Genomic DNA, 25,619 nt, shown 5'->3' with positions numbered 1-25,619 from the left:
GGATTAGAGATTTGCATATATGTTGTAGAATTCTATACTTTTCTCCAAAGCAGTAAATATAAGCTAAAAGCTGTTCATGGCGCTGGGAGTACTTTTCTCATCAACTCGGTTATGTTAAGGACTTTACTTGGGACAGAATATTAGAAATCCATGGTGCTTTCATTTTTACCGTTGGAACAAAAAAGGGATGTCAACAAGCTGAACACGGTAAAGATCAGTTGCAATGAGCCTATATCCTGTTTTAATCTCTCATGGATAATACCTAAGGCTCGATAACTAAAACTATGCATTTTACTAGATACGATATTTGGACATCAACACTTTTTCAATGCACTGAAGGATATGCTACCCTGACTATCCCTTTCATGATGGATCCATAAGGCCACTGTATGAAAGATGCTTTGGTAGAATTTAGCCTGAAACTGCAAATGGCCATATTATTTGAACGTCAAAGGTTTTAATTTGTTTGTTCGGACACTGAGGAAAAGAGTAATTCAATGGTGTGCGGTTCGTTTTAATGCTGCAGAGTGCAAATAACGTTTGTCTAGACTGCAGACCTTCCAAACTTGTTTAAAAAATAGAGACTGCCTCCTATTGTATTTTACTGTTCTTGCCGCTTCAAGCTGTAGTTTTTCCTGTTTTTTGTGGATCGATCAACGAATATCCATAACATACTACACTGGCATAGATGGGCCTGATACAAGTTATATATTCTTTTGATAATTTGCCTACTTAGCATTCTATGACTTCTCGCCCAGTGGCTTTATCGACAGAAACAATTGCTCTTACCATCTTGTGTTCTGACTTTCATCTTGGGTTTTAAACAGGTCATTCCAGATTTTATGAACCACTTGCACTACTTCTCATCAACAAAGTCAGGTTTTCGTTTTTGTTTACTATCCATCTAAAAATCATTTTGCTTAATTATTCAACAGCTATCATAATCAGATTACTAGTTATATTAAGTACCATCTGATTAGCCAAGACTTAAATGGCTGGTTCCATTTCGAAGTGTTGCATTTGTCCTAGATCCAGTAACGCTCGTTAATTAGGCCACTGTTAAGAGGTCTTCTTTTAACTCATTCGGCCCTGGAGGTTTTTGTCGTTTTCGCCTGATAGAAACATCGTTTTCCATTGGTTATTTTGCTTGCGCATGAGCAGAAGGGTAAAAGTTGGATTTTTTTTTTTTCTTCTTGGACCCATCATTTTCGTATGTAGACCACTCTTTATTCCAAATGCCCACCGTATTCTAGTTTTTGCAAAGGTTCACCTGTTTGTGTGCAGTTCAAACCGGTCTGCCTTAGATCCGAGGCCAAAAGGTCTAAAATCCGAACAAATATCGAATTCCGAATACGAGCAAATTTTGGGTGGAAAAAAAAACTGGTCCAAAAAGGTTCCTCTGTATTTTGTAGTGCAAATAGAACGTCCAGATTATTTGTTATCATTGTAGAGCTATATCTGTCTGCTTTTTTTTTTGTAATACCACCCACTTTGGTGTATCTTAAATGACCTTGATGCTGCAGAGCTCGGAAGTAGGGTACAGCCTCATCACGCCTACAGCCGGGATTGGGGTTGAATGAGTGAACCAAGTTTTGTGAAATTTCTTAGAAATTGTCAAAGAATGGCTATTTTTGTAATTTATTTGTAATACTGATGCACAAATGATGAAATAGATAAGTAATATTCAGATTTGGTGATGTCACCAAAATTCACCCATTAATCACTACTATCACTAACTCCCAGTGTGAACTTTATGGTTCATTTGTTTAACTTACCTGTTTGGTATGTCAGGAATCAAATTTCCTTATCACTTTAATCTCACACAACCCTTTCTCTGAATTTAGAAACTGTACGACTGTGAAATTAATACATACAAATTGATGCTAGCAAATTCACTGGTAACATCACATAAAGGCTTTTGTTCTTCACTTTTCTGATGAAACCTGGTAGACAAGTTTCTTTCAACAAGCCCTTAAATTATTCATGAATTGTTAATAGGGCTCTAAAATGGAGTGAATAAACAGATGAATCCACTTATACTTTTTACTGCATGACTGTGACCACATTAATGAAATGTTGTTGTTGTAGGGTTTAATGCCATTTTTCAGCACACGATAGGCTATACATGGCGGCCAGTATTAATGGTGGAGGAAGAACCCGGGAAAACCCTGGAAAGAACCACCGACCCACGAGAAGCTACTGACAAGCTTTCTCACATACCCACATCAGCCGAATCCGAGACTCGAACCCACGCAGACTGAGGTGAGATGGCAATGATCCGTAACGGAGAGCGCTTTAGACCACTCGGCCACTCGGGGCCCCCATTAATGAAATATAAATGTTACCAGCAGAGAATATCCGGTTGATAGATTAGCCTTTATGATTAATTGTAAGAAAATGTGGATACAAAGTAATTTTTTTAAAAAAAGTAGAAATGTTCCAGGAAGATGAGGAGTCAATCAGGTATTCTTTTTTATCATGCAGGGAAAAATATAAATAAATCAATCAATTATCTGTATTAAAGTATCATGCAGAAACCAAGTAGAGATGGATGGAAAAAGTGAAAATTAAAAGGCTTTTCCAACTATGATGAACAGGATCTTAATAAAATAAAATTTGTACATTAATTACAAATACATGTATCATGTCTGAAAACAAATCATTTAAAATATTCTGTAAAGGCATATTTTTTAACAATACAAAATTAAAACTTCATTTTCAATATTTTATTTTCATTCTGATTATAATATATCAAGCATTCAGTAATATTAACACAGTATAAAATACACAGAATATTCATACCAAAGATCAAAAGCAACATAAACACACTTTGTATAAGTAGCTAACACACAAAGCTGTCTAATCTTTGTATGGTAACTAGCCAAAAAGTATGCATAAAGGTAACTATGGTAACTAGCCAAAAGTACACATAAAGGTAACTATGGTAACTAGCATAAAGGCAAGGTTGTGAAGAACAGCTAATGAACATTTTCACTTCTTCCACCATTTGTAACCTTTTTATGTCGTGTTGATGTGAGATGTACAAACATTACAAATCATGATTATTCTGAATTTTAGCAGGGTAGAGTGGCAGTGATATTTTACCCTCCAAAGGTGCTTGGAAAACCCCATGAAGTTGTAAATTCAATTAAATATCAGAAACGTTGTTGGTTTAGAAAAATCAGTGTTTTGCATTGCATAATAAAGAACTTAAATAAATTTACAAAATTTTAAAACAATACACACAAATATGAATTTATTGGAATGCATAATTTTGAAATATTGAAATATGCAACATTTCTAGTTAAGTAAAATTCCAGACTACAGTTGTGTTTATTTTCTGTATATATATATATATATATATATATATATATATATATATATATATATATATATATATCTAATAAGTTGTCTCAACTTCCAACCGCACACACTCAAATCTGCCATTGCATAATGTGCCAGCAGATCAGGGTCTATGCAGTTTGTTTGCTACAATCAATAAAACAAAAATCATAAAGCTTGATTGGCTGACACCTGATGCAATGGCAGATTAGGATTCATGTATGCAACTGAACCCAACTCATACTTGTGCATTTCCTAAAACTGCCACTGAAGCTGGATTCATTCATCTATTGAACATGACCAAAACAAAACAAACACATTATTATACGGAAGAAACAAAATATCAAGAAAACCAAACATCCAGCAGCTACATCTTCTACCAAATATATTTAGGTAAAAAATTTCTTCTCCAGTTGCATTATTGCACCTCTTTTTTTACCCAATAGCTACTGGGGAAAATGCTAAATTTAATATAAACAATATCAAAATAACATCAAGTTTCTTCTCGACTAACAAAAAAGAAAAAACATATGACGAATCTACACTGTATACCCACAGCTTTTATAAACCGTAAACTTGATTTAATATTGATGATATTGCAGACAAAACATTCATAATGTCATTCACATCATGCCATTTAATCTGTTCTTCTTGATTTACCTATCATGAGAAATAATGAAATTTAAAACTATCTGGTCACTGCTTGGTCACCAAATGATAAACAGTGACCATTTTGACAATAGTATTATGTTTCAGCTTAGGACTTGATTACTGTACAGTAAAGATTTATCCAAAGATCTGTTGAGACTAATCTGGATAAGGAAGCAGGCCACTAGTTTACATTACTCCCTTGTTGTGACCTTGGCACTGAGGCAGGGGTGTAGCTGTGAAATATGTAAGACTAGGTCTGATAAATGAGACCACCAAAATCTGTGTTGATACCGATGTACCAGGTGTCAGCAACCTATTTTACACAGCATGCCACTTTTTTCCAGATTAATTATAAAATGAACAAGTATGTGCCACCAGTAAGAGAGTAACACTGTTAAAATCGAGATTTTTGGCTGCCCTTCACGTCCTACACAAAACATCTTGACATCTGGTGGCACATGTGCCGTAAGTTGCTGACCCATGTGATGGATTATCTGTGGGTCTGATTGCACCTATTCGTAAAATCTAGCAATTTTTGCAGACAAACCTGTCCCCTACAGTTTGATGTACATTTCAGACACTTACTGGTATTGTATTTCTTGCATCTTTTTAACTACCACTGGCTGAAAGGTCCTTTTGGCGATATGTACAGAATATATCTGGATCAAATCCTATGTTTGATGACTTGTAAATCCATAACCCTACTGGTGAAAATTAAATGCTGACATAGCATCCATTTGGAAGGAAAAGAGATAACAATATTTTCACAATCAGCATTATGGTGGCCATACTGATGGTCATTTTGGATCATTTTCAATTCTGGAATAAACTAGACATCATAAGAAACACCATTTCAAAATGACTTTTCATTACAGAATAGCAATACCAAGATTTCCAAGGGCCTTTCAAGCCATCAGTGTCATATCAAGCCATCATTGTCACATCAAGCCATCAGTGTCACATCAAGCCATCAGTGTCATATCAAGCCATTAGCATCATATCAAGCCATCAGTGTCATATCAAACCATCAGTGTCACATCAAGCCATTAGTGTCATATTAAGCCATCAGTGTCATATCAAGCCATCACTGTCACATCCAGCCATCAGAGTCACATCAAGCCATCAGTGTAATATCAAGCCATTAGCGTCACATCAAGCCATTAGCGTCATATTAAGCCATCAGTGTCACATCAAGCCATCAGTGTCACTTCAAGCCATCAGTGTCACATCAAGCCATTAGGTCATATCAAGCCATCAGTGTAATATCAAGCCATCAGTGTCACATCAAGCCATCAGTGTCATATCAAGCCATCAGTGTCATATCAAGCCATCAGTGTCACATCAAGCCATCAGTGTCATATCAAGCCATCAGTGTCATATCAAGCCATCAGTTTCATACTACTTTAATTTAGCACCAAAATAACATCTTAAAATGCTGATATGACTTTCTGTTTTGGTGAAGTTATGACAAGATTTCCGCGACTGTTGCCGTGGTGACCATACTGGATATCAGATTTGCACAGTTAGGACAAATATCATAAGATCTACTTCAGTGAAACTCCATTTTCATACGACCATAAAACCAGAAGTAGTGACAAGATTTTCAAGATTGTGATGGCCATCATGGTGGTCAGATTGATACCATTTTCATTTATTACCAACTAGGCATCATCAAAAACATATTGATATGAACACTGATTCATGAAAGTAGTGAATAGATTTCTAACACTGCTACTCTGGTTGCCATAATGGATGTCTCAGCAGCACCATTTTCATGTATGACCAACTAGACATCATAAGAAGAATTCTGGTGAAAACCCCATGTTCCTATGACTTTACATTCAGGAGGAGTGTGTGTGTGTGTTTTGGATTTTTAATGTAGCTTTAACAATTTTTCAGTCATATTGCTACGATGTCTGCAGTGCGGCTGTTTATAGTGATCTCTAGCACTGGGGCATCATGCTGCAGACATGCAGCATGATGTCCCACCCAGTCACATTATCCTGCCACCAGGCTAACAAGTCTTAACACTAACCTATTAATGCTGAGCACCAAGCAAGGCAGCAGCAAGTACCATATTTATTCGTCTTTGGTATGACACAGCCTGGGTTCGAACTCGCAATCTCCCACATCTGAGGCAGATGTACTAACCACTAGGCCACTGGAGCGGAGTACATTCAGGAGGAGTAATGATAAGGTTTTTAAGATGGCTGCTATGGTGGCCATATTGGTATATCACATCGGCATCATCTTCATTTTTGACCAACCTTACATCACAAGATGTCTTTCAGTGAAAACAACAAGTTGATATGACCATCCATTCAGGAGAAGCAGTTAAGATTTTCAAGGTGACTGCTGTGGTTGCCATATTGGATGTCAGATGGGAACCACGTCCATTCAGAACCAACAAGAAATCATAAAAGTCTTCTGGTAAAAGCCAATATAACCTTCCATTGAGGAGGAGGAACAATAAAAAAAAATTCAAGATGGCTGCTGTAGTGGTCAAACTGGATGTCAGATTGGCAACATTTTAATTTTGGACCAACTAGGCCAGGAATGTTCAACCTATGGCCTACAATCTGGTTTTTAACCAGTTACACTTACATCATACAAGCACATTTAAAAATTGATATGCAACCCATGCCCTCAAGTAAGTACCATATGCCTGAACTAGACATTAAAATAAGTCTTATAGTGCAAATCTCATGTTGATGTGACCATCCATTTAGGCGAAGTATCAATATCAAAATTTTCAAAATGGCCACTGTGGTGGACCCAGCAGCACCTTTTTACATTTAGCACCAACTAGACAATGGATGAATGTGTGTGTAAAGTATCATGTCCAAACAGTTTTAGGAGGAGTAGTGGTAATAAACATGCACTAATGATGGATGACCAATAGACAAGTGACCATCCCATAAGCTCAACTGGTCATAGAAATGAAGCCACTGGTTTTGTTGAGCTGCCTGCACAAGTTCAACATAGAAATTTATTTGAAGTGTGTCCATTTATATAAGTCCATCATAACTCCAGCCCTTCAACATGCTAGATTAAGGTCAACGTTAAAGCTCACAAGACAAAGTTCAATGTGAAAGTTTATTAGTTTTTGGAGAATAAAAATCAATCTCGACAAAAAAATTCTCATAATCTTCTTGTACTAACTGCACTAATTTTCATGATATGCTGCAGTTAATAGATCTCAGAATGTGCAATCTGATCAGTGAACCAGTTTTGTATTTGAATCATATATACATTATGACTGGAAAACATTGCATACACGAGTTAGTTTCACCTGAGTATCAGAGTCACACTGAATATACGTTAAAAGAACGATGATTCCCAATATGGGTTAAAATTTGAACTCAATGAATTATATGCACATGCACACTAACATTCCATCAATCACCTCAAAGAAAATTAACCTGCTATAAATCAACGCCAAGCTGTCAAGATGCATCTTTAGACTAATATCTGATATTCTAATACTATAAATTTATTATTTTTGGAGATTATAAACTTTTCCCACAAATAATGTTCCTTCTGTTGAAATAACAGAACCCCCTCTCCAATCCATGAATTTAAGAATAGATGAAAATACTGTATCTTCACAAAACTGTGACAATTAATATCATTGAAAATAACGGAATTTACAACAAACACTATTTTAAGGAAAATACTGTAATTGTATGTGTATGATGTGTGCCCAACTGTGAACAACACAGACCTGGATATCCCTTTGCATAATGTGTCAGCTGATCAAAGCCTACTGTATTCATTAGATCGTTTGGAACATTTTTTGATAGCAGATCTGGGTCTACACTGTCTGCAAGTGGATGTACATTATACACGTGTAAATACAATGGTCTCTCACCATAAAGCAACTCAGTATAACAAACCTCAGTATAACACAATCCTTGATATAACACAGTACAGTTATGGATCATATATTAAGTAGAATTATATTTTTCTATATAATACACCTCAGTATTAGATGACCTCACTTATATCCCAATTCTCGTATACTGCTCGTCTCAACTGTATCAAAATGGGAAACCCCTGTACTATAAATGTTAAAACCCCAGAAAAAAAATAATAAAAGTCAACAAAAACTTTTTTTTCTTTATTAAAAACTAACTAGACACTTGAACAGAAAAGAGTTGGAGCAGCAAATATACTTGAATTTCTGTTCAGAATTGCTTGCAGACATAAAACCTGCCCTAAAATGTCATGCCATTTTATATGGACAAGTAAAGATGCATTAAAAAAAATCTATATTCATAACCACAACCCACTCCCTGGTAACAAATTATTGTCATGCTCCATATCAATGGCACAAAATTTAGCTTGTTAAATAGATCTAATCAAAATGATTTCAAGATAAGCATGAAATCAAAGTAAATGGCTTCATCGACATATAAAACTGTGTACCAAATACAACTAGCACAAATTCAGCATAAACAAGCCATGAATTAAAGAAAAAAAAAGTAACTCTGAAACAATAATAATAATAATAATAATAACATTTATACTAACACCGAATATTCAGCATTAATAAAAAAAGTGATTTTCTTCTCTCACAGGATTCAAATATGATACATTAACATGCGGAACCACAGCAAATCAAGAACTTTAGCAATTGTAAAGTTTTAAAAAACTTGGGCTGTTCACTTCAGGAAAAGTTGGCAATCTTTCCATAGGATCACAACAAATGAGCTATTTGTAACAGGTCCTGATCACTACTATTAGCTCTGTAGAGCCTTGAAAGCAGAATTTGCATGGGGACACAAAGTTCAGAGAAGGCTAGCATTCAGATGCCATGAGTCCTGTAAAGGATGATGTGGAATTCCTTTAAATCCAATTCTTTCAAGAACTTCTCAATACAATTAGCATCACATGAAAAAATATGAAGTTGATCAGCAAGGGCCATAACTCTGTCCATTAGGGAGACACATCTTGGTCTATGCCAATGTTCACATCAAAATAATGAGAACATGCTGAATGTTTTTTTGGGGTTATTCTGAATACAAGCAACATTCCAAGAAAATATATGCTGTTGCGTGACAAGTACCAAATCTCAATTCAAAATGGTGCAGACGAGACAAAACCCCATAAAGGCACTTCTAGGTGTAAGAAATAATGTTCCCACCAAACTTTATCAGAATATGTTGAAAGGTTCTTGAGCTATGCTGACAGCAAAGCAACATTCCAAGTTTTCTTATAAAGACAAGAATTTGCTTGACAAAAACTCTATCCAAAATGGAGTACATGAGGCTAAACCTGTAAATGGTACATGCACAACTATGAGACAATTTTCATACTAAACTGCATCAGAATATGCGAATGGTTCTTGAGCTATGTTGGTTACAAGCAACATCCCAAGTGAAGATATTAACTGTCAAGGGGCATAAATCTATTGCAAAAAAGTTGATGAAATAAAACACATAAAAGGCACATCAAGGTAAGTGAGACGATGTGTAACAAACTACATTAAATGGTTTCTGAACTACGCTTGTTAAAAGGATGTGCTGCAAAGGAGAGTTAAAACTGATGGAAAATGCAATCAATCCATGAAAATTGGACCTGAAAGGACGAAATCTTTACAAGGCACATCTATGTGTAATAGGGAAGTCATCCCTCAAATTATAAGCAAGGTTTGTAGAGCTTTGGTTGTTACATGAAGTATGACTGGATGGACAGACAAATGTAAACAGTGATTAAAATTGGGATTCCAAATGGAGATGCAAGACCCTAATTAAAACTAGATATGCCAGAAAGCAAGTGCTAAAAGATTACCCCCACCCACCATTATAATGGAATAATCTGACAAAGCCAGATTTTATTATGTGACACAAACTACTGCCATGTTACAGATGCATACTGAATTCCATGAAGATATCTTAGAAAGTTTAGATGTTAACTCTTAAAAGTGAGACAAAGTAACAAACACAACTTTTTAAAATTGGGATAACTTCTAAAATGCTGAATTGACAGAACTCTGTATTTTAGAAGACACACTGTCTGGTCATGATACAAAAATATATTCCAAGTTTCCTGAAGATACTTTACATTGTAGTGTCAATACAATTTTCAAACATGGGGTGACGACTCTAAAGGTAAAAATCTGACAATGCCAAATATGGAGGTGAACTCTTTTCACGATTCAAATTCAAATCATCGTAAAAATGGTTCATGGCAATTATTCTACCTTTACCAAGGAGGGGTATAATCGCTTTATTCATACAATGACAGCATAAAAAATACAAATTACATTTGTTGGTATGGGGATTTAAAAAAATGTGGCTGTTCATTTTTCCAGGGTAAACCTGAATGGAGCTGCGAATAAAAATTGAATAGTTTGCAATCTCATTTTGATCAAAGGCATCTGTAACCTTGTCGATAACATAGCAGCTATGGTAATGACCAAAACAGATGTTAAAATACAACAGAGATCTATTATGACTATATGACAGCATTGATCAACACTAGCTCCTTGTATTTACAACTGCATTCTCACGAAGTCAACTTCTAGCCACACAAGATAGTTCCTTGCAAAGTCTAATTAGCCTTTAGCTTGGCAGCCCCATTCATTTTTGAAGTTGTTCCTGACTGAACAAATCTGCTGAGAAATCCAAGAATGAGATGGAAATTCTGGAAAAGAAAAGGTCAATATAACTAATAGCTGAATTGGAAATTAAAACAAAAAATCCTAAGAAAGCAAGAAAGAAATGACCCTGTACTGATCAAAAAATTTGCGGTAATCTATTGGCTCTGTTTGGGTTTTCTTCCTACTTTGTTTTAATTGCAGAGTATTAAAACCATCTCCAATATTCTTGAGAAACTCCAGAATCAAATTTAGTAACAAACTTGTATTCTTAAATGGCTAAGTTATCTGGTTCTTGAGATACCAATTTTTTCTAGTAAAATACATTTCTTCAAAAATACTTACCCAATCATAATACCTCAGGTGAACTACCACCAAGGTATTGTGATTAGGTAACGTATTTGAAGAAGAAATGTGCAGTACAAAGATTATTACTATGGCCTTTATTATTAGTTTTGCAGACCCAGATATGCCACTGAATAAAATGTCAACAACATTTTTGAGGAGTAATAAGCAGAATAAACAACAAAGACCCTGATATGATGGCAGATCAGGGTCTCTGTTGATTGCAGTTGGACTTGAATCATAAGTGAGCATATATGGTAGCCAGAAATTAAATTTCAAGAGCTTAATGTAGAAAACTTTAACACGGATCTTAACATAGGGTGTTGACATACAGATACATGAATGAATATATGATCAAACACACCTTGGATGCCAAAGTGAATGATGTGTTGAGCTTCCACCAAGGCGGGCTTGTAAACGATGTATAATAATGGTATCTACAGTAAATTTGTCTGCTATGAATGGAATAGTTGCACTGAATGTGTAGATGATTGTAATATGGCAGTCTGATGTTCTTCCCATTTCTTCAAAGAAGAACAAATGAATGCAAAGATGACAAATCAAGCCAAAATCTGGTAAAAAGGTCCAGCTTACATTTTATGCTGTGAAAATTTTCCATCAGTGTTTTCAAATTCTGGCAAAATATTTGAAATTATAGTCCAACCAATCTTAACAGTCACCTTTACTCAGCAGTCACCTGTTTGCAATAGTCATTCAAGTTTCCCTCCACTAATTTCCTGTAGAAATGTCCTTTAACTAACGGTCATCTGTCTTCCACGGAGACTGACTATGTATTTCCAAACCAAACAATGCCTATAGTGACCATCCTCACGATGCAAACTAATTTTTTACTTCATGAGGAAGGCACTGTTTGAAGGAATATTGTGCGAATTGATGTGCAAAGGACAATAACTCTAACCAAAGCTTGAAAAATGTAATGTACTACCTACACTTTATCATTTTAACAAATTTAACTTTCATTATCTATTCTTTCTAGGATTAAGGACTGGCAAGAAAAAAAAAGGAGAGGACAAACACATATATGTATACTCAGAGGTTTCCCTTCTAAAGATTCCAAGGAGGAAGTGACAGTAAATGTTCATGTTAAATACAACTGGAAAAGATTTTAAACTTTGTAAACTCTCAATGAAGCGAGAATCAATACTACTGATTTGGATTCTGTACAGCATTGCAAAGGTACATTGTACCAAAGTCATATGCAGAAAATTAGTTATAGTGAAAATAAATTGTTAGAAAGTATTTACCTGAACCAGGAGGTAAACTAAGCCCAGATACACTACTATAGCTCCTGCTAGGAAAAGATCAAACACAGCTGGCTTTACACTGAAATAAAATTTATCAATAAAGTAAAGAAATTTACAAAACTAAAGGAAATTCACTGCAAGTAAAGATAACTTTTTCAGTGACAGTTCAAAATAGTACTCTTAATAAATGGATCAATATGGTAATTATGTTAGCAGGTCTCAGGTAAATGAATCATGCAATAAAATTAATGCTCTTAATTCCCAGGAAGAACTCTAATTTCAGACTTTATCCTTGGTTTAATAAGTCTAATGTGTCTTAGGTGTAGACATCATCAAGCATGAAACAGGGCATTCATTTCAGGAGTTAAAATCATTGTGAGCTGATGTCAATTACATTTCTTTTACCATTCTTTTAAGTCCAATAAATGTCTAACAAGGTGCTTTGTTTGTCACTGCATATGAAACTGCAATCTGAGAAATTGTTGTTGTTGTTGTTGTTGTTGTTGTTGTTGTAGGGTTTAATGCCATTTTTCAGCACACAATAGGTTATACATGGCGACCAATATTAATGGTGGAGGAAGAACCTGGGAAAACCCTGGAAAGAACCACTGACCCACGAGAAGCTACTGGCAAGCTTTCTCATATACCCACATTGGCTGAATCCGAGACTCAAACCCACGCAGACAGGGGTGAAATGGCAATGATCTGTGATGGAGAGCACTTTAGACCACTCAGCCACTTGGAGCCCCAGCAATCTGAGAAATATGGTTTGTCAAGAAAGAGAAGAGTAATATTTCCTAGTATATATGCTGACAGAAAAGGACAATCCAGATCTAAAGGATAAGATTTGAAGTAGGGCTTTGAAAAGCCTCATTCTTAGCAAATATTGAATTCTACAGCTTCAGTTTCCCACTCCCTTTCTGAATGAATGGGAAGATGATACAGCATTCCCTCATTATTGCACTGTTTATGGCAGTCATGGAGTATACAGCCATATAGTGAAATGGTCTTAAAATTAGGTACAATATAGACATAATTTTACTACTACCATATGTACTTGCTTTTAAGTTAAGTCCAACTGCAAACTGCACAGACCCCGATATCATCGCACAATGCAATGGCAGATCTGGATCTATGCAGTTTGCTATGAGTACAACTGTGACAGCAAATCCAAGTCTATGTTGTTTGCAACAGGACTCTACTTAAAAGCAAGTATGTACGGTACATATTGTAAAATGAGATCCATTATCATACCTTTGAAATGACAGACAATGAACCATGCTAAAACAAAGGTCTTTATAGCAAGTGGTTACTGTGTTATTCTGTATCTACTCTCCAAAGAAAATGTTCTCCTGGACTTTTAATATCGTTTTTTTAAATAATCTTTATTATAAAGTAAGTGATTAAATCCATGATCAAAGACAAAATCCATGATCAAAGACAAAAGCCATGGCTTCCAAAGTAACTGGATCTGGTCAATGAAACTGTCAATGATTTATACAAAGCATGTCATCATCATCCCAGTGACATACTGTGTCACACAGTCTCATGAGCTCATCAAATCACTCTTCCAAATTCTGGAAAAGCCTCATTCTGATGTTGCAAGGAAAACTAAGTTTTTTACCATGAGACAGTACTTTCACCAAGTCATGCAAGAGGTGAGTGGATCTGCCAATTTATTATGCATCACTTGATGCAGCGTACACAGTGGATCTGCCAATTTATTATGCATCACTTGATGCAGTGTACACAAACTGTATGTAGTTGAATATGAATTATACATGAGCTAATATCAAGGTTTGGTAAAGTTCCCAAGATAAAAATGTATTTTTTGTTTCATAAAGTGTCAAATAGATCTGCATATCTATCTACTGCCTAATGCATATACTTAAATCTAAATATGATACTGTGCCATATGATGACTTTACTTACTTGAATGCATTCATCTTTTGAACTGCACCATCATAAAATACAAATTCTGGATCTCTGAAATTAAGAGCATACATGTAAGCTATACAATATTCATGAATGCAGAAAAGAATTCAAGTTAAGGCATGAAGACTAATATAAATATAAATTATGAAGGTTTCTTTTTAAACTTACTTTTTTTAATCTTCCATATCTGAAAATGCAGAATTTGTTCTTTTTAATTCTATTATATATTTTACAAATAACTGCAAAAAAAAGAACCTGCAAAAGTCTGGTGTAGGTTATTATCTGCCCCTGACATGTATGTGAAAGTTGTTGTTATTGTTGTTGTTGCAGGGTTTAACACTATTTTTCAGCATAAGATAGGCTATACATGGTGGTCAGTATAACTGGTGGAGGAACAACCATGGAAAGCCCCGTGAAGAACCACTGACCGACGAGAAGCTACTGGCAGGCTTCCTCACATACCCATGTTAGCCGAGCCAGAGACTCAAACCCACGCAGACAGATGTGAGAAGGCACCGATCCGGAACAGTGAGTGCTTTAGACCACTTGGACACTTGGGGGCCCCTTATGTGAAAGTGATGTATCACTTGATCAAATAACTCACTAAGCATAGATATGTTGGTAAAGGAAATTTGTGATAGGTTATGAAATGAACAGTGATCCTGTGGAGATCTAAAAAATTGAATAGACTAATGCTATACTTATGATCGATATGGTTATCAACAGACTGAGTGAACAAGGAAAACAATGATAACAATTATTGGAAAGAATTACAAAATTACTGTGGATTTAAATATAGCAAGAAGTGCAATCTTCTTGTAATTTCTAACTTTTCTATTTATAAGCTTCACTGAGAAAAAGTGCATTAGATATCTATTTTTACTTTTAAAAAATTTGACACAATCCCTTGAAAGATATACTAGTTCTTTAAAATGGTAAATGGGGGACCCTGTCCCTTTTAAATGTAACCCTTATCTTCTAACATAATATAAAATAAATTTTCTACTTGATATTTTCTGCTCTAAGTTCTCCATCATAATTCTATAAAGCAAAAGTTCAAGGAAGATATATAAGCAGTTCAAATTTCTGTATCCTATAATTATTTGCTAATGTTATTCTTCTCTTGCCTGCTTGCTTGCTAATGTTATTCTTATCTCTCTCTTGCCTGTTTACTTGCTAATGTTATTTTTCTCTCTCTTGCCTGCTTGCTTGCTAATGTTTCTCCTACTGATTGCCTCAATAATATATTGAAATCCTTTATCACCGTTTAAAAGGATTTGTGATAATATGAATACTCGTAAAATGCTTGAGAAAATATCAGTATGAGCAGTTGCACCAACCTGGCAAGCTCTTCACGATGCTTCCTGGTTTAATACATTATTGAAACAGCAGTTGCACCAACCTGGCAAGCTCTTCATGATGCTTCCTGGTTTAATACATTATTGAAACAGCAGTTGCACCAACCTGGCAAGCTCTTCATGATGCTTCCTGGTTTAATACATTATTGAAACAGCAGCTGCACCAACCTGGCAAGCTCTTCATGATGCTTCCTGGTTTAATGCATTATTATTGGTTCAGCAGTTGCCCCAACCCGGCAAGCTCTTCAAGATCCTTCCTGATTTAATACATTATTATTGGAACAGCAGTTGCACCAATGTGGCAAGCTCTTCACGATGCTTCCTGGTTTAATACATTATTATTGGTTCAGCAGTTGCACCAACCTGGCAAGCTCTTCACGATGCTTCCTGGTTTAATAAATTATTATTGACCTGGCAAGCTCTTCACGATGCTTCCTGGTATAATACATTATTATTGGTTCACCAGTTGCACCAACCTGGCAAGCTCTTCACGATCCTTCCTGGTTTAATACATTATTATTGGAACAGCAGTTGCACCAACCTGGCAAGCTCTTCATGATGCTTCCTGGTTTAATAAATTATTATTGACCTGGCAAGCTCTTCACGATGCTTCCTGGTTTAATACATTATTATTGGTTCAGCAGTTGCACCAACCTGGCAAGCTCTTCATGATGCTTCCTGGTTTAATAAATTATTATTGACCTGGCAAGCTCTTCATGATGCTTCCTGGTTTAATACATTATTATTGGTTCACCAGTTGCACCAACCTGGCAAGCTCTTCATGATGCTTCCTGGTTTAATACATTATTATTGATTCAGCAGTTGCACCAACCTGGCAAACTCTTCATGATGCTTCCTGGTTTAATGCATTATTTTTGGTTCAGCAGTTGCACCAACCCAGCTAGCTCTTCACGATCATTCCTGATTTAATGCATTATTATTGGAACAGCAGTTGCACCAACGTGGCAAGCTCTTCACGATGCTTCCTGGTTTAATACATTATTATTGGTTCAGCAGTTGCACCAACCTGGCAAGCTCTTCATGATGCTTCCTGGTTTAATACATTATTATTGATTCAGCAGTTGCACCAACCTGGCAAGCTCTTCATGATGCTTCCTGGTTTAATACATTATTATTGGAACAGCAGTTGCACCAATGTGGCAAGCTCTTCACGATCCTTCCTGGTTTAATACATTATTATTGGAACAGCAGTTGCACCAACCTGGCAAGCTCTTCATGATGCTTCCTGGTTTAATAAATTATTATTGACCTGTCAAGCTCTTCACGATGCGTCCTGGTTTAATACATTATTATTGGTTCAGCAGTTGCACCAATCTGGCAAGCTCTTCATGATCCTTCCTGGTTTAATACATTATTATTGGAACAGCAGTTGCACCAACCTGGCAAGCTCTTCACGATGTTTCCTGGTTTAATACATTATTATTGGAACAGCAGTTGCACCAACCTGGCAAGCTCTTCATGATGCTTCCTGGTTTAATAAATTATTATTGACCTGTCAAGCTCTTCACGATGCATCCTGGTTTAATACATTATTATTGGTTCAGCAGTTGCACCAATCTGGCAAGCTCTTCATGATCCTTCCTGGTTTAATACATTATTATTGGAACAGCAGTTGCACCAACCTGGCAAGCTCTTCACGATGTTTCCTGGTTTAATATATTATTATTGGAACAGCAGTTGCACCAACCTGGCAAGCTCTTCACGATGCTTCCTGGTTTAATACATTATTATTGGAACAGCAGTTGCACCAACCTGGCAAGCTCTTCATGATGCTTCCTGGTTTAATAAATTATTATTGACCTGGCAAGCTCTTCACGATGCGTCCTGGTTTAATACATTATTATTGGTTCAGCAGTTGCACCAATCTGGCAAGCTCTTCATGATCCTTCCTGGTTTAATACATTATTATTGGAACAGCAGTTGCACCAACCTGGCAAGCTCTTCACGATGTTTCCTGGTTTAATATATTATTATTGGAACAGCAGTTGCACCAACCTGGCAAGCTCTTCACGATGCTTCCTGGTTTAATACATTATTATTGGAACAGCAGTTGCACCAACCTGGCAAGCTCTTCATGATGCTTCCTGGTTTAATACATTATTATTGGAACAGCAGCTACACCAACCTGGCAAGCTCTTCACGATGCTTCCTGGTTTAATACATTATTATTGGAACAGCAGTTGCACCAACGTGGCAAGCTCTTCACAATGTTTCCTGGTTTAATACATTATTATTAGAACAGCAGTTGCACCAACCTGGCAAGCTCTTCACGATGCTTCCTGGTTTAATACATTATTATTGGAACAGCAGTGCATCTTTTTTCATATGGATTTTTTGTGTGAAAAAGGCCCTATGTTTTTTAACATAATTTTTGAAAATTTACTATATCAAATCGCTGCTTTATTTGATATGACCAAGCACTATATACACTTCTACATTAGTGGGTAGCTGGCTTGTTATAGAATGACAACAGCAAATAAGAGCCTTAGACAAGGGAGGTAAATGCAGTTGATAATTTCTGGACAATCAAACTTGCATTACTTTCAACAGTATATTTTGGGTATTCTGCAGAAGTAAATTTTACAGTTAAGGATTTTTAACCTACACATAATTTTCTGCAAAAAGCATGACAAATTAACATTCAACAACTGGCCTTTAATTGCAAAACTGACTTCTTTATATTGCTGTTAATTGTTTCTATACACCCTTACAATGGGACAAAACACTTTTAAGATGAATATTTTCTCATTTACAATTCTTCATTTCAAGATTGTTTGAATCCTGTGCTTGTTCAAGCCATTAAGGAATTATCAACTCTGTACCCATATAATTGAAAATGATTATAATGTACTCTGTCCTAGGACAGTTTTCTTTAGACTGATATATTCTTTCATTTTACATGCCTATATGGAATCCAATTTACCTATAATTAAAACTTGGCTTTACACAATATATTGGCCTCTGGTATTTTCTGAAGATTATAGCTAAGACAATTTCAATTTATTCTAAAAATCTGGTGAGAAAACATGAAGGGGCAGTGACATGATTCTTGCATAAAAGAGTAATCACCAACATGGTGTAAAAGAATACTGCTGTCAACATGGTGTAAAAGAATACTGCTGTCAATATGGTGTAAAGGAATACTGCTGTCAATCTGGTGTAAATGAATACTGCTGTCAACATGGTGCAAAGGAATACTGCTGTCAACATGATGTAAAGGAATACTGCTGTCGACATGGTGTAAAGGAATACTACTGTCAACATGGTGTAAAGGAATACTGCTGTCAATATGGTGTAAATGAATACTGCTGTCAACATGGTGTAAAGGAATACTGCTGTCAACATGGTATAAAGGAATACTGCTGTCAACATGGTGTAAAGGAATACTGCTGTCAAACAGATGAAGGAAACTTGTGTAAGTGAAGTCTAGATTTGGTTTTCCTCAGAATACTTGGATTTGTGTATGATTTAGATTTTTAACATAGCTTTTAACAATTTTTTAGTCATATTACTACAATGTCTGCAGTGTGGCAGTTTATAGTGATGTCTAGCACTGAGGAACCATGCTGCAGACATGTAGCATGATGTCCCACCAAGTCACATTATTCTGACACCATGCAGATTTGTCCTAACACTAACCTCTTAATGCTGAGCACCTAGTGAGGCAGCCATTAGTACCATTTTTTTTACAAGTCTCTGGTATGACTTGGCCAGGGTTCGAACCTGCAACCTCCCGCATCTGAGGTGGACGCTCTAGCTACTAGGTCACCGGAGCAGTCAATACTTGGATATGCACACTGTCACACAATATGTGACTAACCACAGATGATAGGAAATGGGGATTTAAAAAAGAAAAAGAAATCAACAAAATGATCGAGTAAGATGTACATTTCATTAAAAATGAAGATTTCAAACATCTCCTCACCCTGCCACCCATCCTCACCCACAATCCCACCCCAAAACTAGTCTTGGTCAGTTCAAGTGTAATTCTTGATGCCAACACCAAGACAATGGACTGACTCTAGCTATCCCTGTTTGTCAACGTACTACAGAGGAAACAAAAACATGATCAAACACAAATGAGTTAACTCAAACTGTAACAGAAGTTAAACCTGGATTTCAAACATTAAAGCCGAGTCATCTATGAACAATTTGCAATGGACAGTTTATTATTGTACTACAATTTATTACCAGTATGTTTGCATACCTCTTGTCTGCTTTGAGGTAAGTTCTTTTGACATCTTTCAGATATCTGGACATGGTCTCCTCAAGTGTTACCAGCAGGCTGCTGTCCTTTTGGAGTAACTGTGCAGCCCGTGACTGACTTGTTACATGATCCAGCCACGCTGACAATAAATCTTTCTGCACTTCCTGTTGGAATTGAATCAACAATGAAAAAAAATATTAAACTTGATTAATGAATACATTCTCTAATAAATCCATTATCATACTCTCCTGAGAAGAAAAATATTCCTAGCTTTTCAAAAGAAATATTTTCAATATGTAAAACAATTCCTATCAAGGGGCCCTGAGTGGCCGAGTGGTCTAAAGCGCTCACCGTTACGTATCACTGCCATCTCACCTCTGTCTGTGTGGGTTCGAGTCTTGGGTTTGGCCAATGTGGGTATGTGAGAAAGCCTGCCAGTAGCTTCTTGTGGGTTGGAGGTTCTTTCCGATGTTTTCCCAGATTCTTCTCCACCGTTAATACTGGCCGCCATGTATAGCGTATCTTGTGCTGAAACAATGGTGTTAAACCCTAAAACAACAAAAAAACAACATTCCCATCAACTTTCACACAATACCCAGCCACTGTAATATATTTATAAGGTATCAAGACAACAGCTGAGTGGTCAAAAATTAATTGGAGTCAAAGTATAATAACCATACATTTATTTTGGACAATCAGCAATCTTCCCTTGAGTAGCTCTCTAGAAGTGGGGGTTTGACTAAAATCAATTACTCAGTAAGAAAGCTGATGGAAATTTCAGACAAATGTTTAAATGTTCCTTTCAAAAAGTAATGACATATCTTTAGAAATATCTGATGATGTTTTTGCATGACAATTAATAAAGCTACACAGTTTTAAAGATACCACTAAACCTGGAGCAAGCATAACAACAAATTTACAAACTCTTGAAATTTTCTTGCTCTTAACTTCTTGCATCTCTAACTCATAAGATGAAAAGGAAAATTTCTTCAATTTTACTAAAGAATAACTATAAATGCAAATATGGCTAAAAGTGAAACTGCAATTTCTTGAGTTATAATTATCTAATGGGGTCAAATATTATAAAGGTTTTTAACTCGCTGCCTTCACTTCAAACATAATGTTTTCATGATTTTGGCCCATTTTAATATCAAGCTTGCACTGGGTACAGTTTTTGTTTTTCTTTATTAACAGATTAAGTAGTGAAGTGGAGAAGATACTGAACAAAATAATGACAGGGATGAGTACCTGTTGCAAACCACTCATCCAAGGATGAGTATATGGAAATATCCCCCCAAAATAGAAATACTCCCCAACCCGAGTCCTGAAAAAGCATGTTTATTATTACCAACATAGACATGCTCCTGCTTTTGTTGTGATGGTTGTATGGCATATATAATTTTGCAAGTGCAAAACAAAGAGGCCAAAGAAGGACTGAGATCCTTCATCTGAGTCAAATAGTCTCACACAAGAGCAATTTAGTCAAGAAATTGGGGTTAATACTTTTTAATAGGATGATTTCTGTTCAATTATGTTTAATGGCTTCAAGAGGTAGGATCATTTAGGATAATTTTGTACATGCTGATACGTACATGTTTTGTGAGCAACTGTGCTATGGATTACAGTTTACAATTTCCTGGGACACATATGCCATAATGCAGATAATTGGGAATCTCTGTTATTTTAACAAGTCCTTTAGTAGTCATACGCTGAGCCTACGAAGTTTTGAATAGCTATGGGATGATGTTATTGTTGTTGTTTTTGTGGGGTTTAATGCCATTTTTCAGCACAAGATAGGCTATACATGGTGGCCAGTATTAATGGTGGAGGAAAAACGCGGGAAAACCCCGGAAAGAACCACCAACCCATGAGAAGCTACTGGCAAGCTTTCTCACATACCAACATTGGTCGAATCCAAGACTTGAACCCATGCAGACAGAGGTGAGATGGCAGTGATCCGTAATGGAGAGTGCTTTAGACCACTCAGCCACTCGAGGCCCCGGCTATGGGATGAGTTCTAAAATGGAGATCTTTTCCTGCAGAGATGGTCCCCTTCTTTCACATTAGTACACATGAAAATGTAATTTTTCACAAATCCACAAAAAAGTGACACGCATGGAAAAAGAAACGAAACTGTCATAGTACAGAAAAGTTCACCTTAACATGTTTACTCAGACATAAGAGATTCATAATTCTTAATGCTCAAGGTGATCACTTCTGACTGATGATGAATACAAACCATGTGATTAATGTAGATCACTGTTACTTGTTTTCTTTGATATGGTAATGTTGTACTCAGGATATATGCTCATATCCAGTTTCATGACTGAACTACCAACAGGGTCAAAGTAATTCACCTAAACACCTGATCAGTACACACTCAATGATACTGCAGTGTAGTTATCCTCAGGATTAATGCGTGCACATATCAAGTATAATGACCATACAAGCAAGAGTGCCATGAAACTTGCCTAAACATTAAAAGTGTATGTCAAAAATGGAGTGAGAAGTATGTCAAAGTGACCTACTTTCAGCACAGTGTATACAAGAAACTGACATAAATGCAAAACTATATCACTTCAGTGAAAAAAGTAGGTCAAAGAGAACTACATTTGATACAGCAGAACTCTTCATGATTTATGCTCCATTACAATGTCATGACTGAACAAGCAAGAAACTGATGACAACAACACTGGTGCAGTAACCTAATAAATGAAATCACAGTAATTGCCTCAAGGAATTTCTAATGGTCATCTTTGTTTGTATGAAAATGAAAAGCATTAATGCCAAAATGCTTTCTGGCAAATTTTGTCATGTTCTGTTCAGTGGTTACAGATCTGAGTCATTTAAATGTTTTTAATTCTTAGTAATAGCAACATTATTTGACTGCCAGAGCCATAATTTCTCTATGTTGACACAAATTTCGGTCATTGGGTCCAATTTTGTTCAGCAAAATTAATGGGAAATCATTTGAAAGTTTTTCTGTTAGTAATGGTGGCCATATCTGATGATGCACTAAAATCATTTACAAAACTTAAGTCTTGCAACAATTACACCTTTTTTTGCAGTTTTAGAAACATTCTACTCTTAGTAATGTTAGCCAAATTTGATGAAGAAACAGCATCATTTGTACAAATTATAGGACACTGATGCAAGAATGCATCACTTAAATTTTGTTTGAAATTGGAACAAAGGACATGTCAAGAAGTTGAAAACAGGCAACTGTTCATGGATAGATGAAGAATGGATGACATTTGATGGAAATGGGTCCAATGGTTTGGTCTGGCATGTTATAGCTCAATAATAGCAGTAGGTTTTATAGCACAAAGACAATAGGAACAAAGTGCCATGCTGAAAAGCTACCCCATAGTAGCTGACCCCAGTTGATTCAATGTTAGAATATGAACCCCCAGTCTGGCTCGCTAAGCACTTAGCCGCTGCAACTTCTTTAGTCCAGTGACCTGGAGAGCCAAATATACTTTGCAAATTCATGGTCTAATTCATGAGAAAAATGTGTTTTTACTGTACTAATATAAAAAACAAAGAACACCCAATAATTAGATAAATAGACGAAGAACTTACCAAAGCCTCTGTGAACAGGCGAATACCTCCTTGACTGGTTAAATTGTATATTTGGCGTGCCAAAGCTTCTGCTATGATATTGACATTTCTTACTATCTTCTCCACATCTACTCTGTCCCTGTATTAAAGTAATACAATTTTATATGAATGAACAAATTGTCCAAATGTGCAAAACATCCCATAAACAAAGCTGTGCAAAACATCCCATAAACAAAGCTGTGAAAAACATCCCATAAACAAAGCTGTGAAAAACATTTCATAAACAAAGCTGTGCAAAACATTCTATAAACAAAGCTGTTCAGTGACCCTCCTGGTGCTTTGATGACATTAGTGCTGCAAGGGAAACTTGCATTATCAAGTACATGTCAGGTACAACTTTTAAGCCTCCAGTAGCCACTTTAATCATTAAATTAACTTGCTGAAAATAAAATGACTTAAGTTACCCTGACTTACAAAATATTGGACCCCCTGTGACAGTTCATAATAGACATAAAACAATAAAAACGACATTCTTCTTTATGATGACAAAGGAGAGGCGCCATAACAAGTCGATAAAATTCTTAGATTTATTTTCGTCAAATCATCATTCCAAATATGGATTCATAAGTTAAAGCTGTACCGATGTCACTTTTTGCCAATTATGCTGATACTGCGTATAGCCGATTATTAAAATTGCCAATACCAATTATGAGACAGATTATTTCAAGAAACCGCCTGTTCTACAGTTAGTGAAAGCACTAGCATTTGATTAACAAGTAAACCATGCCGTATTTTTGTTATAACTAACAATGCCTAAAATGGGTGCAGATTTATGTTAACAGTTCAAATATCGTCTCAAGCTACCATACATGTGATAACTATTTCCCACATTTTACGTACCACCTTATTTCTTATTGTTAACTCATATATGCAAATAAAACTCTTTACTAAATAACATATTTATTCCAAATTAGTTTTTTTGGGGCACATATGCTCTGTGATATGTTTCTTCATTCCTTCTTTTAATTTAATGATGGTAATCAATGCTTATATATATGGTACAGTAATGCCAGGTCAAGTAGACTCGTGTAAGTTTAACTGGTGGGAATGGAGATCATAATTTGCTTGTCGAGAAAAAATCTACAGCATTCAGTGATCAGTCGTGGGATTTAGGAAGCAGTTCACTAACAAGCAAAGCATGTAAAGTTCTGCAAAAATAAATTTCTGAACTCCAGGTGTACTTTGTGAAGCTAGCCATAAAAGGGAGGTGGCATTTAATTCCTGAATGTGTGAAATCAATGGTTGCATTATACGTCACTTATCTTACATTGCAAAGTACGATCATAGGGTTTTAGTATTAAAATGTCATTATCTAAATAAAGTTTCTTACAAAACTATCATTTGGAAAATAATATACATAATATAGATTTGCTTAATACCTGATGTTTCTTTAAAAAAAAAGAGAGACTGTAGGAAAGTAGATATTTTACGTCTGATAATGCATTTATTTCAGGTGACAACAGTTAGACCTATACACTAACGGTGATGTGCAATGCAAAGACTATGGAAGTAGTGCAAAACAGTCATGTAATGGTTTATTTTGTAATATTATGGCTGCATTGCTTGTTGTCAATAAAGTAATAACTATTCCATCTGTTTCAATTTTCATTGCCTGTTACATTAACAGTCTTGGAAAAATATTCACTACTTATTCTGGTGACATTTTTTGAAAACTGGCAACAAAATATTGAGACTGGCGATTTTGTTTTGGCGACAACTTTTTAAAAGCCAGGACCATCCCTGTAATGCGTATGCTGGAAGTTCAACAGCCACACGAGGCCTCACTGGCTGGTTGGCTGCTGTGATTGGGATGAATGCATGCATGATACATGTATTGATAATTTGTTGTGAGCAGACAATCAGCGGTAGTTTACAGCAAGCGTGTTAAAAGTATTTACTTTTAAGAATATACTGTCTTTCAATTAAACCCCCAATAAAATGTTTATTCCTTTATTTCCACTATTTAATTCTGATTTAAAATTCAAGCCATGTCAAGACAACTGTTATGATTAAATTTATATTTTGGAAATTTGTTTACATCTGCACTGATTATTTCTGCCAATACTGATTATACCGATTGTTCCAATAATCGGCCCGATTATGAGTATGGCCAATTAATCGGTACAGCTTTATCATAAGTTATTATAATTGTCCATTCCTAGAAGCCAGATTTTACATGGTCAGTCCTGCCAACGCTTACAATTTTGCCATTAGTCTTGAGAAAATGATCCTTAAAAGACAGACTAAGTGTATAAAAGAAAAACAATTACAGA

General features: G+C 35.9%; 1 protein-coding gene across 1 annotated transcript in view; it reads right to left on the bottom strand.

The window, feature by feature from the left end:
* Nucleotides 1–2,711: 2,711 nt before the first annotated feature.
* Nucleotides 2,712–25,619, bottom strand: part of LOC149800933 (BOS complex subunit ncln-like) — a 66,625-nt gene continuing 43,717 nt past the window's right edge. The window contains exons 10-14 of the mRNA XM_089954997.1: nucleotides 23,308–23,425; nucleotides 19,726–19,889; nucleotides 14,137–14,190; nucleotides 12,205–12,283; nucleotides 2,712–10,641 (exon numbers count right to left, since the gene is read on the bottom strand). Coding sequence (XP_089811123.1) covers nucleotides 10,549–10,641; nucleotides 12,205–12,283; nucleotides 14,137–14,190; nucleotides 19,726–19,889; nucleotides 23,308–23,425 — 508 coding nt within the window. The 3' untranslated portion in view covers nucleotides 2,712–10,548. The remainder of the gene's footprint in view (nucleotides 10,642–12,204; nucleotides 12,284–14,136; nucleotides 14,191–19,725; nucleotides 19,890–23,307; nucleotides 23,426–25,619) is intronic.

Source organism: Sinohyriopsis cumingii, chromosome 4 (genome assembly GCF_028554795.1).
Source record: "Sinohyriopsis cumingii isolate HCF-2022 chromosome 4, ASM2855479v2, whole genome shotgun sequence".
In the NCBI taxonomy this organism is placed as follows: domain Eukaryota; kingdom Metazoa; phylum Mollusca; class Bivalvia; order Unionida; family Unionidae; genus Sinohyriopsis; species Sinohyriopsis cumingii.
Note: the sequence above shows the minus strand (reverse complement) of the source record. Positions and strands in the feature narration are given on the sequence as shown.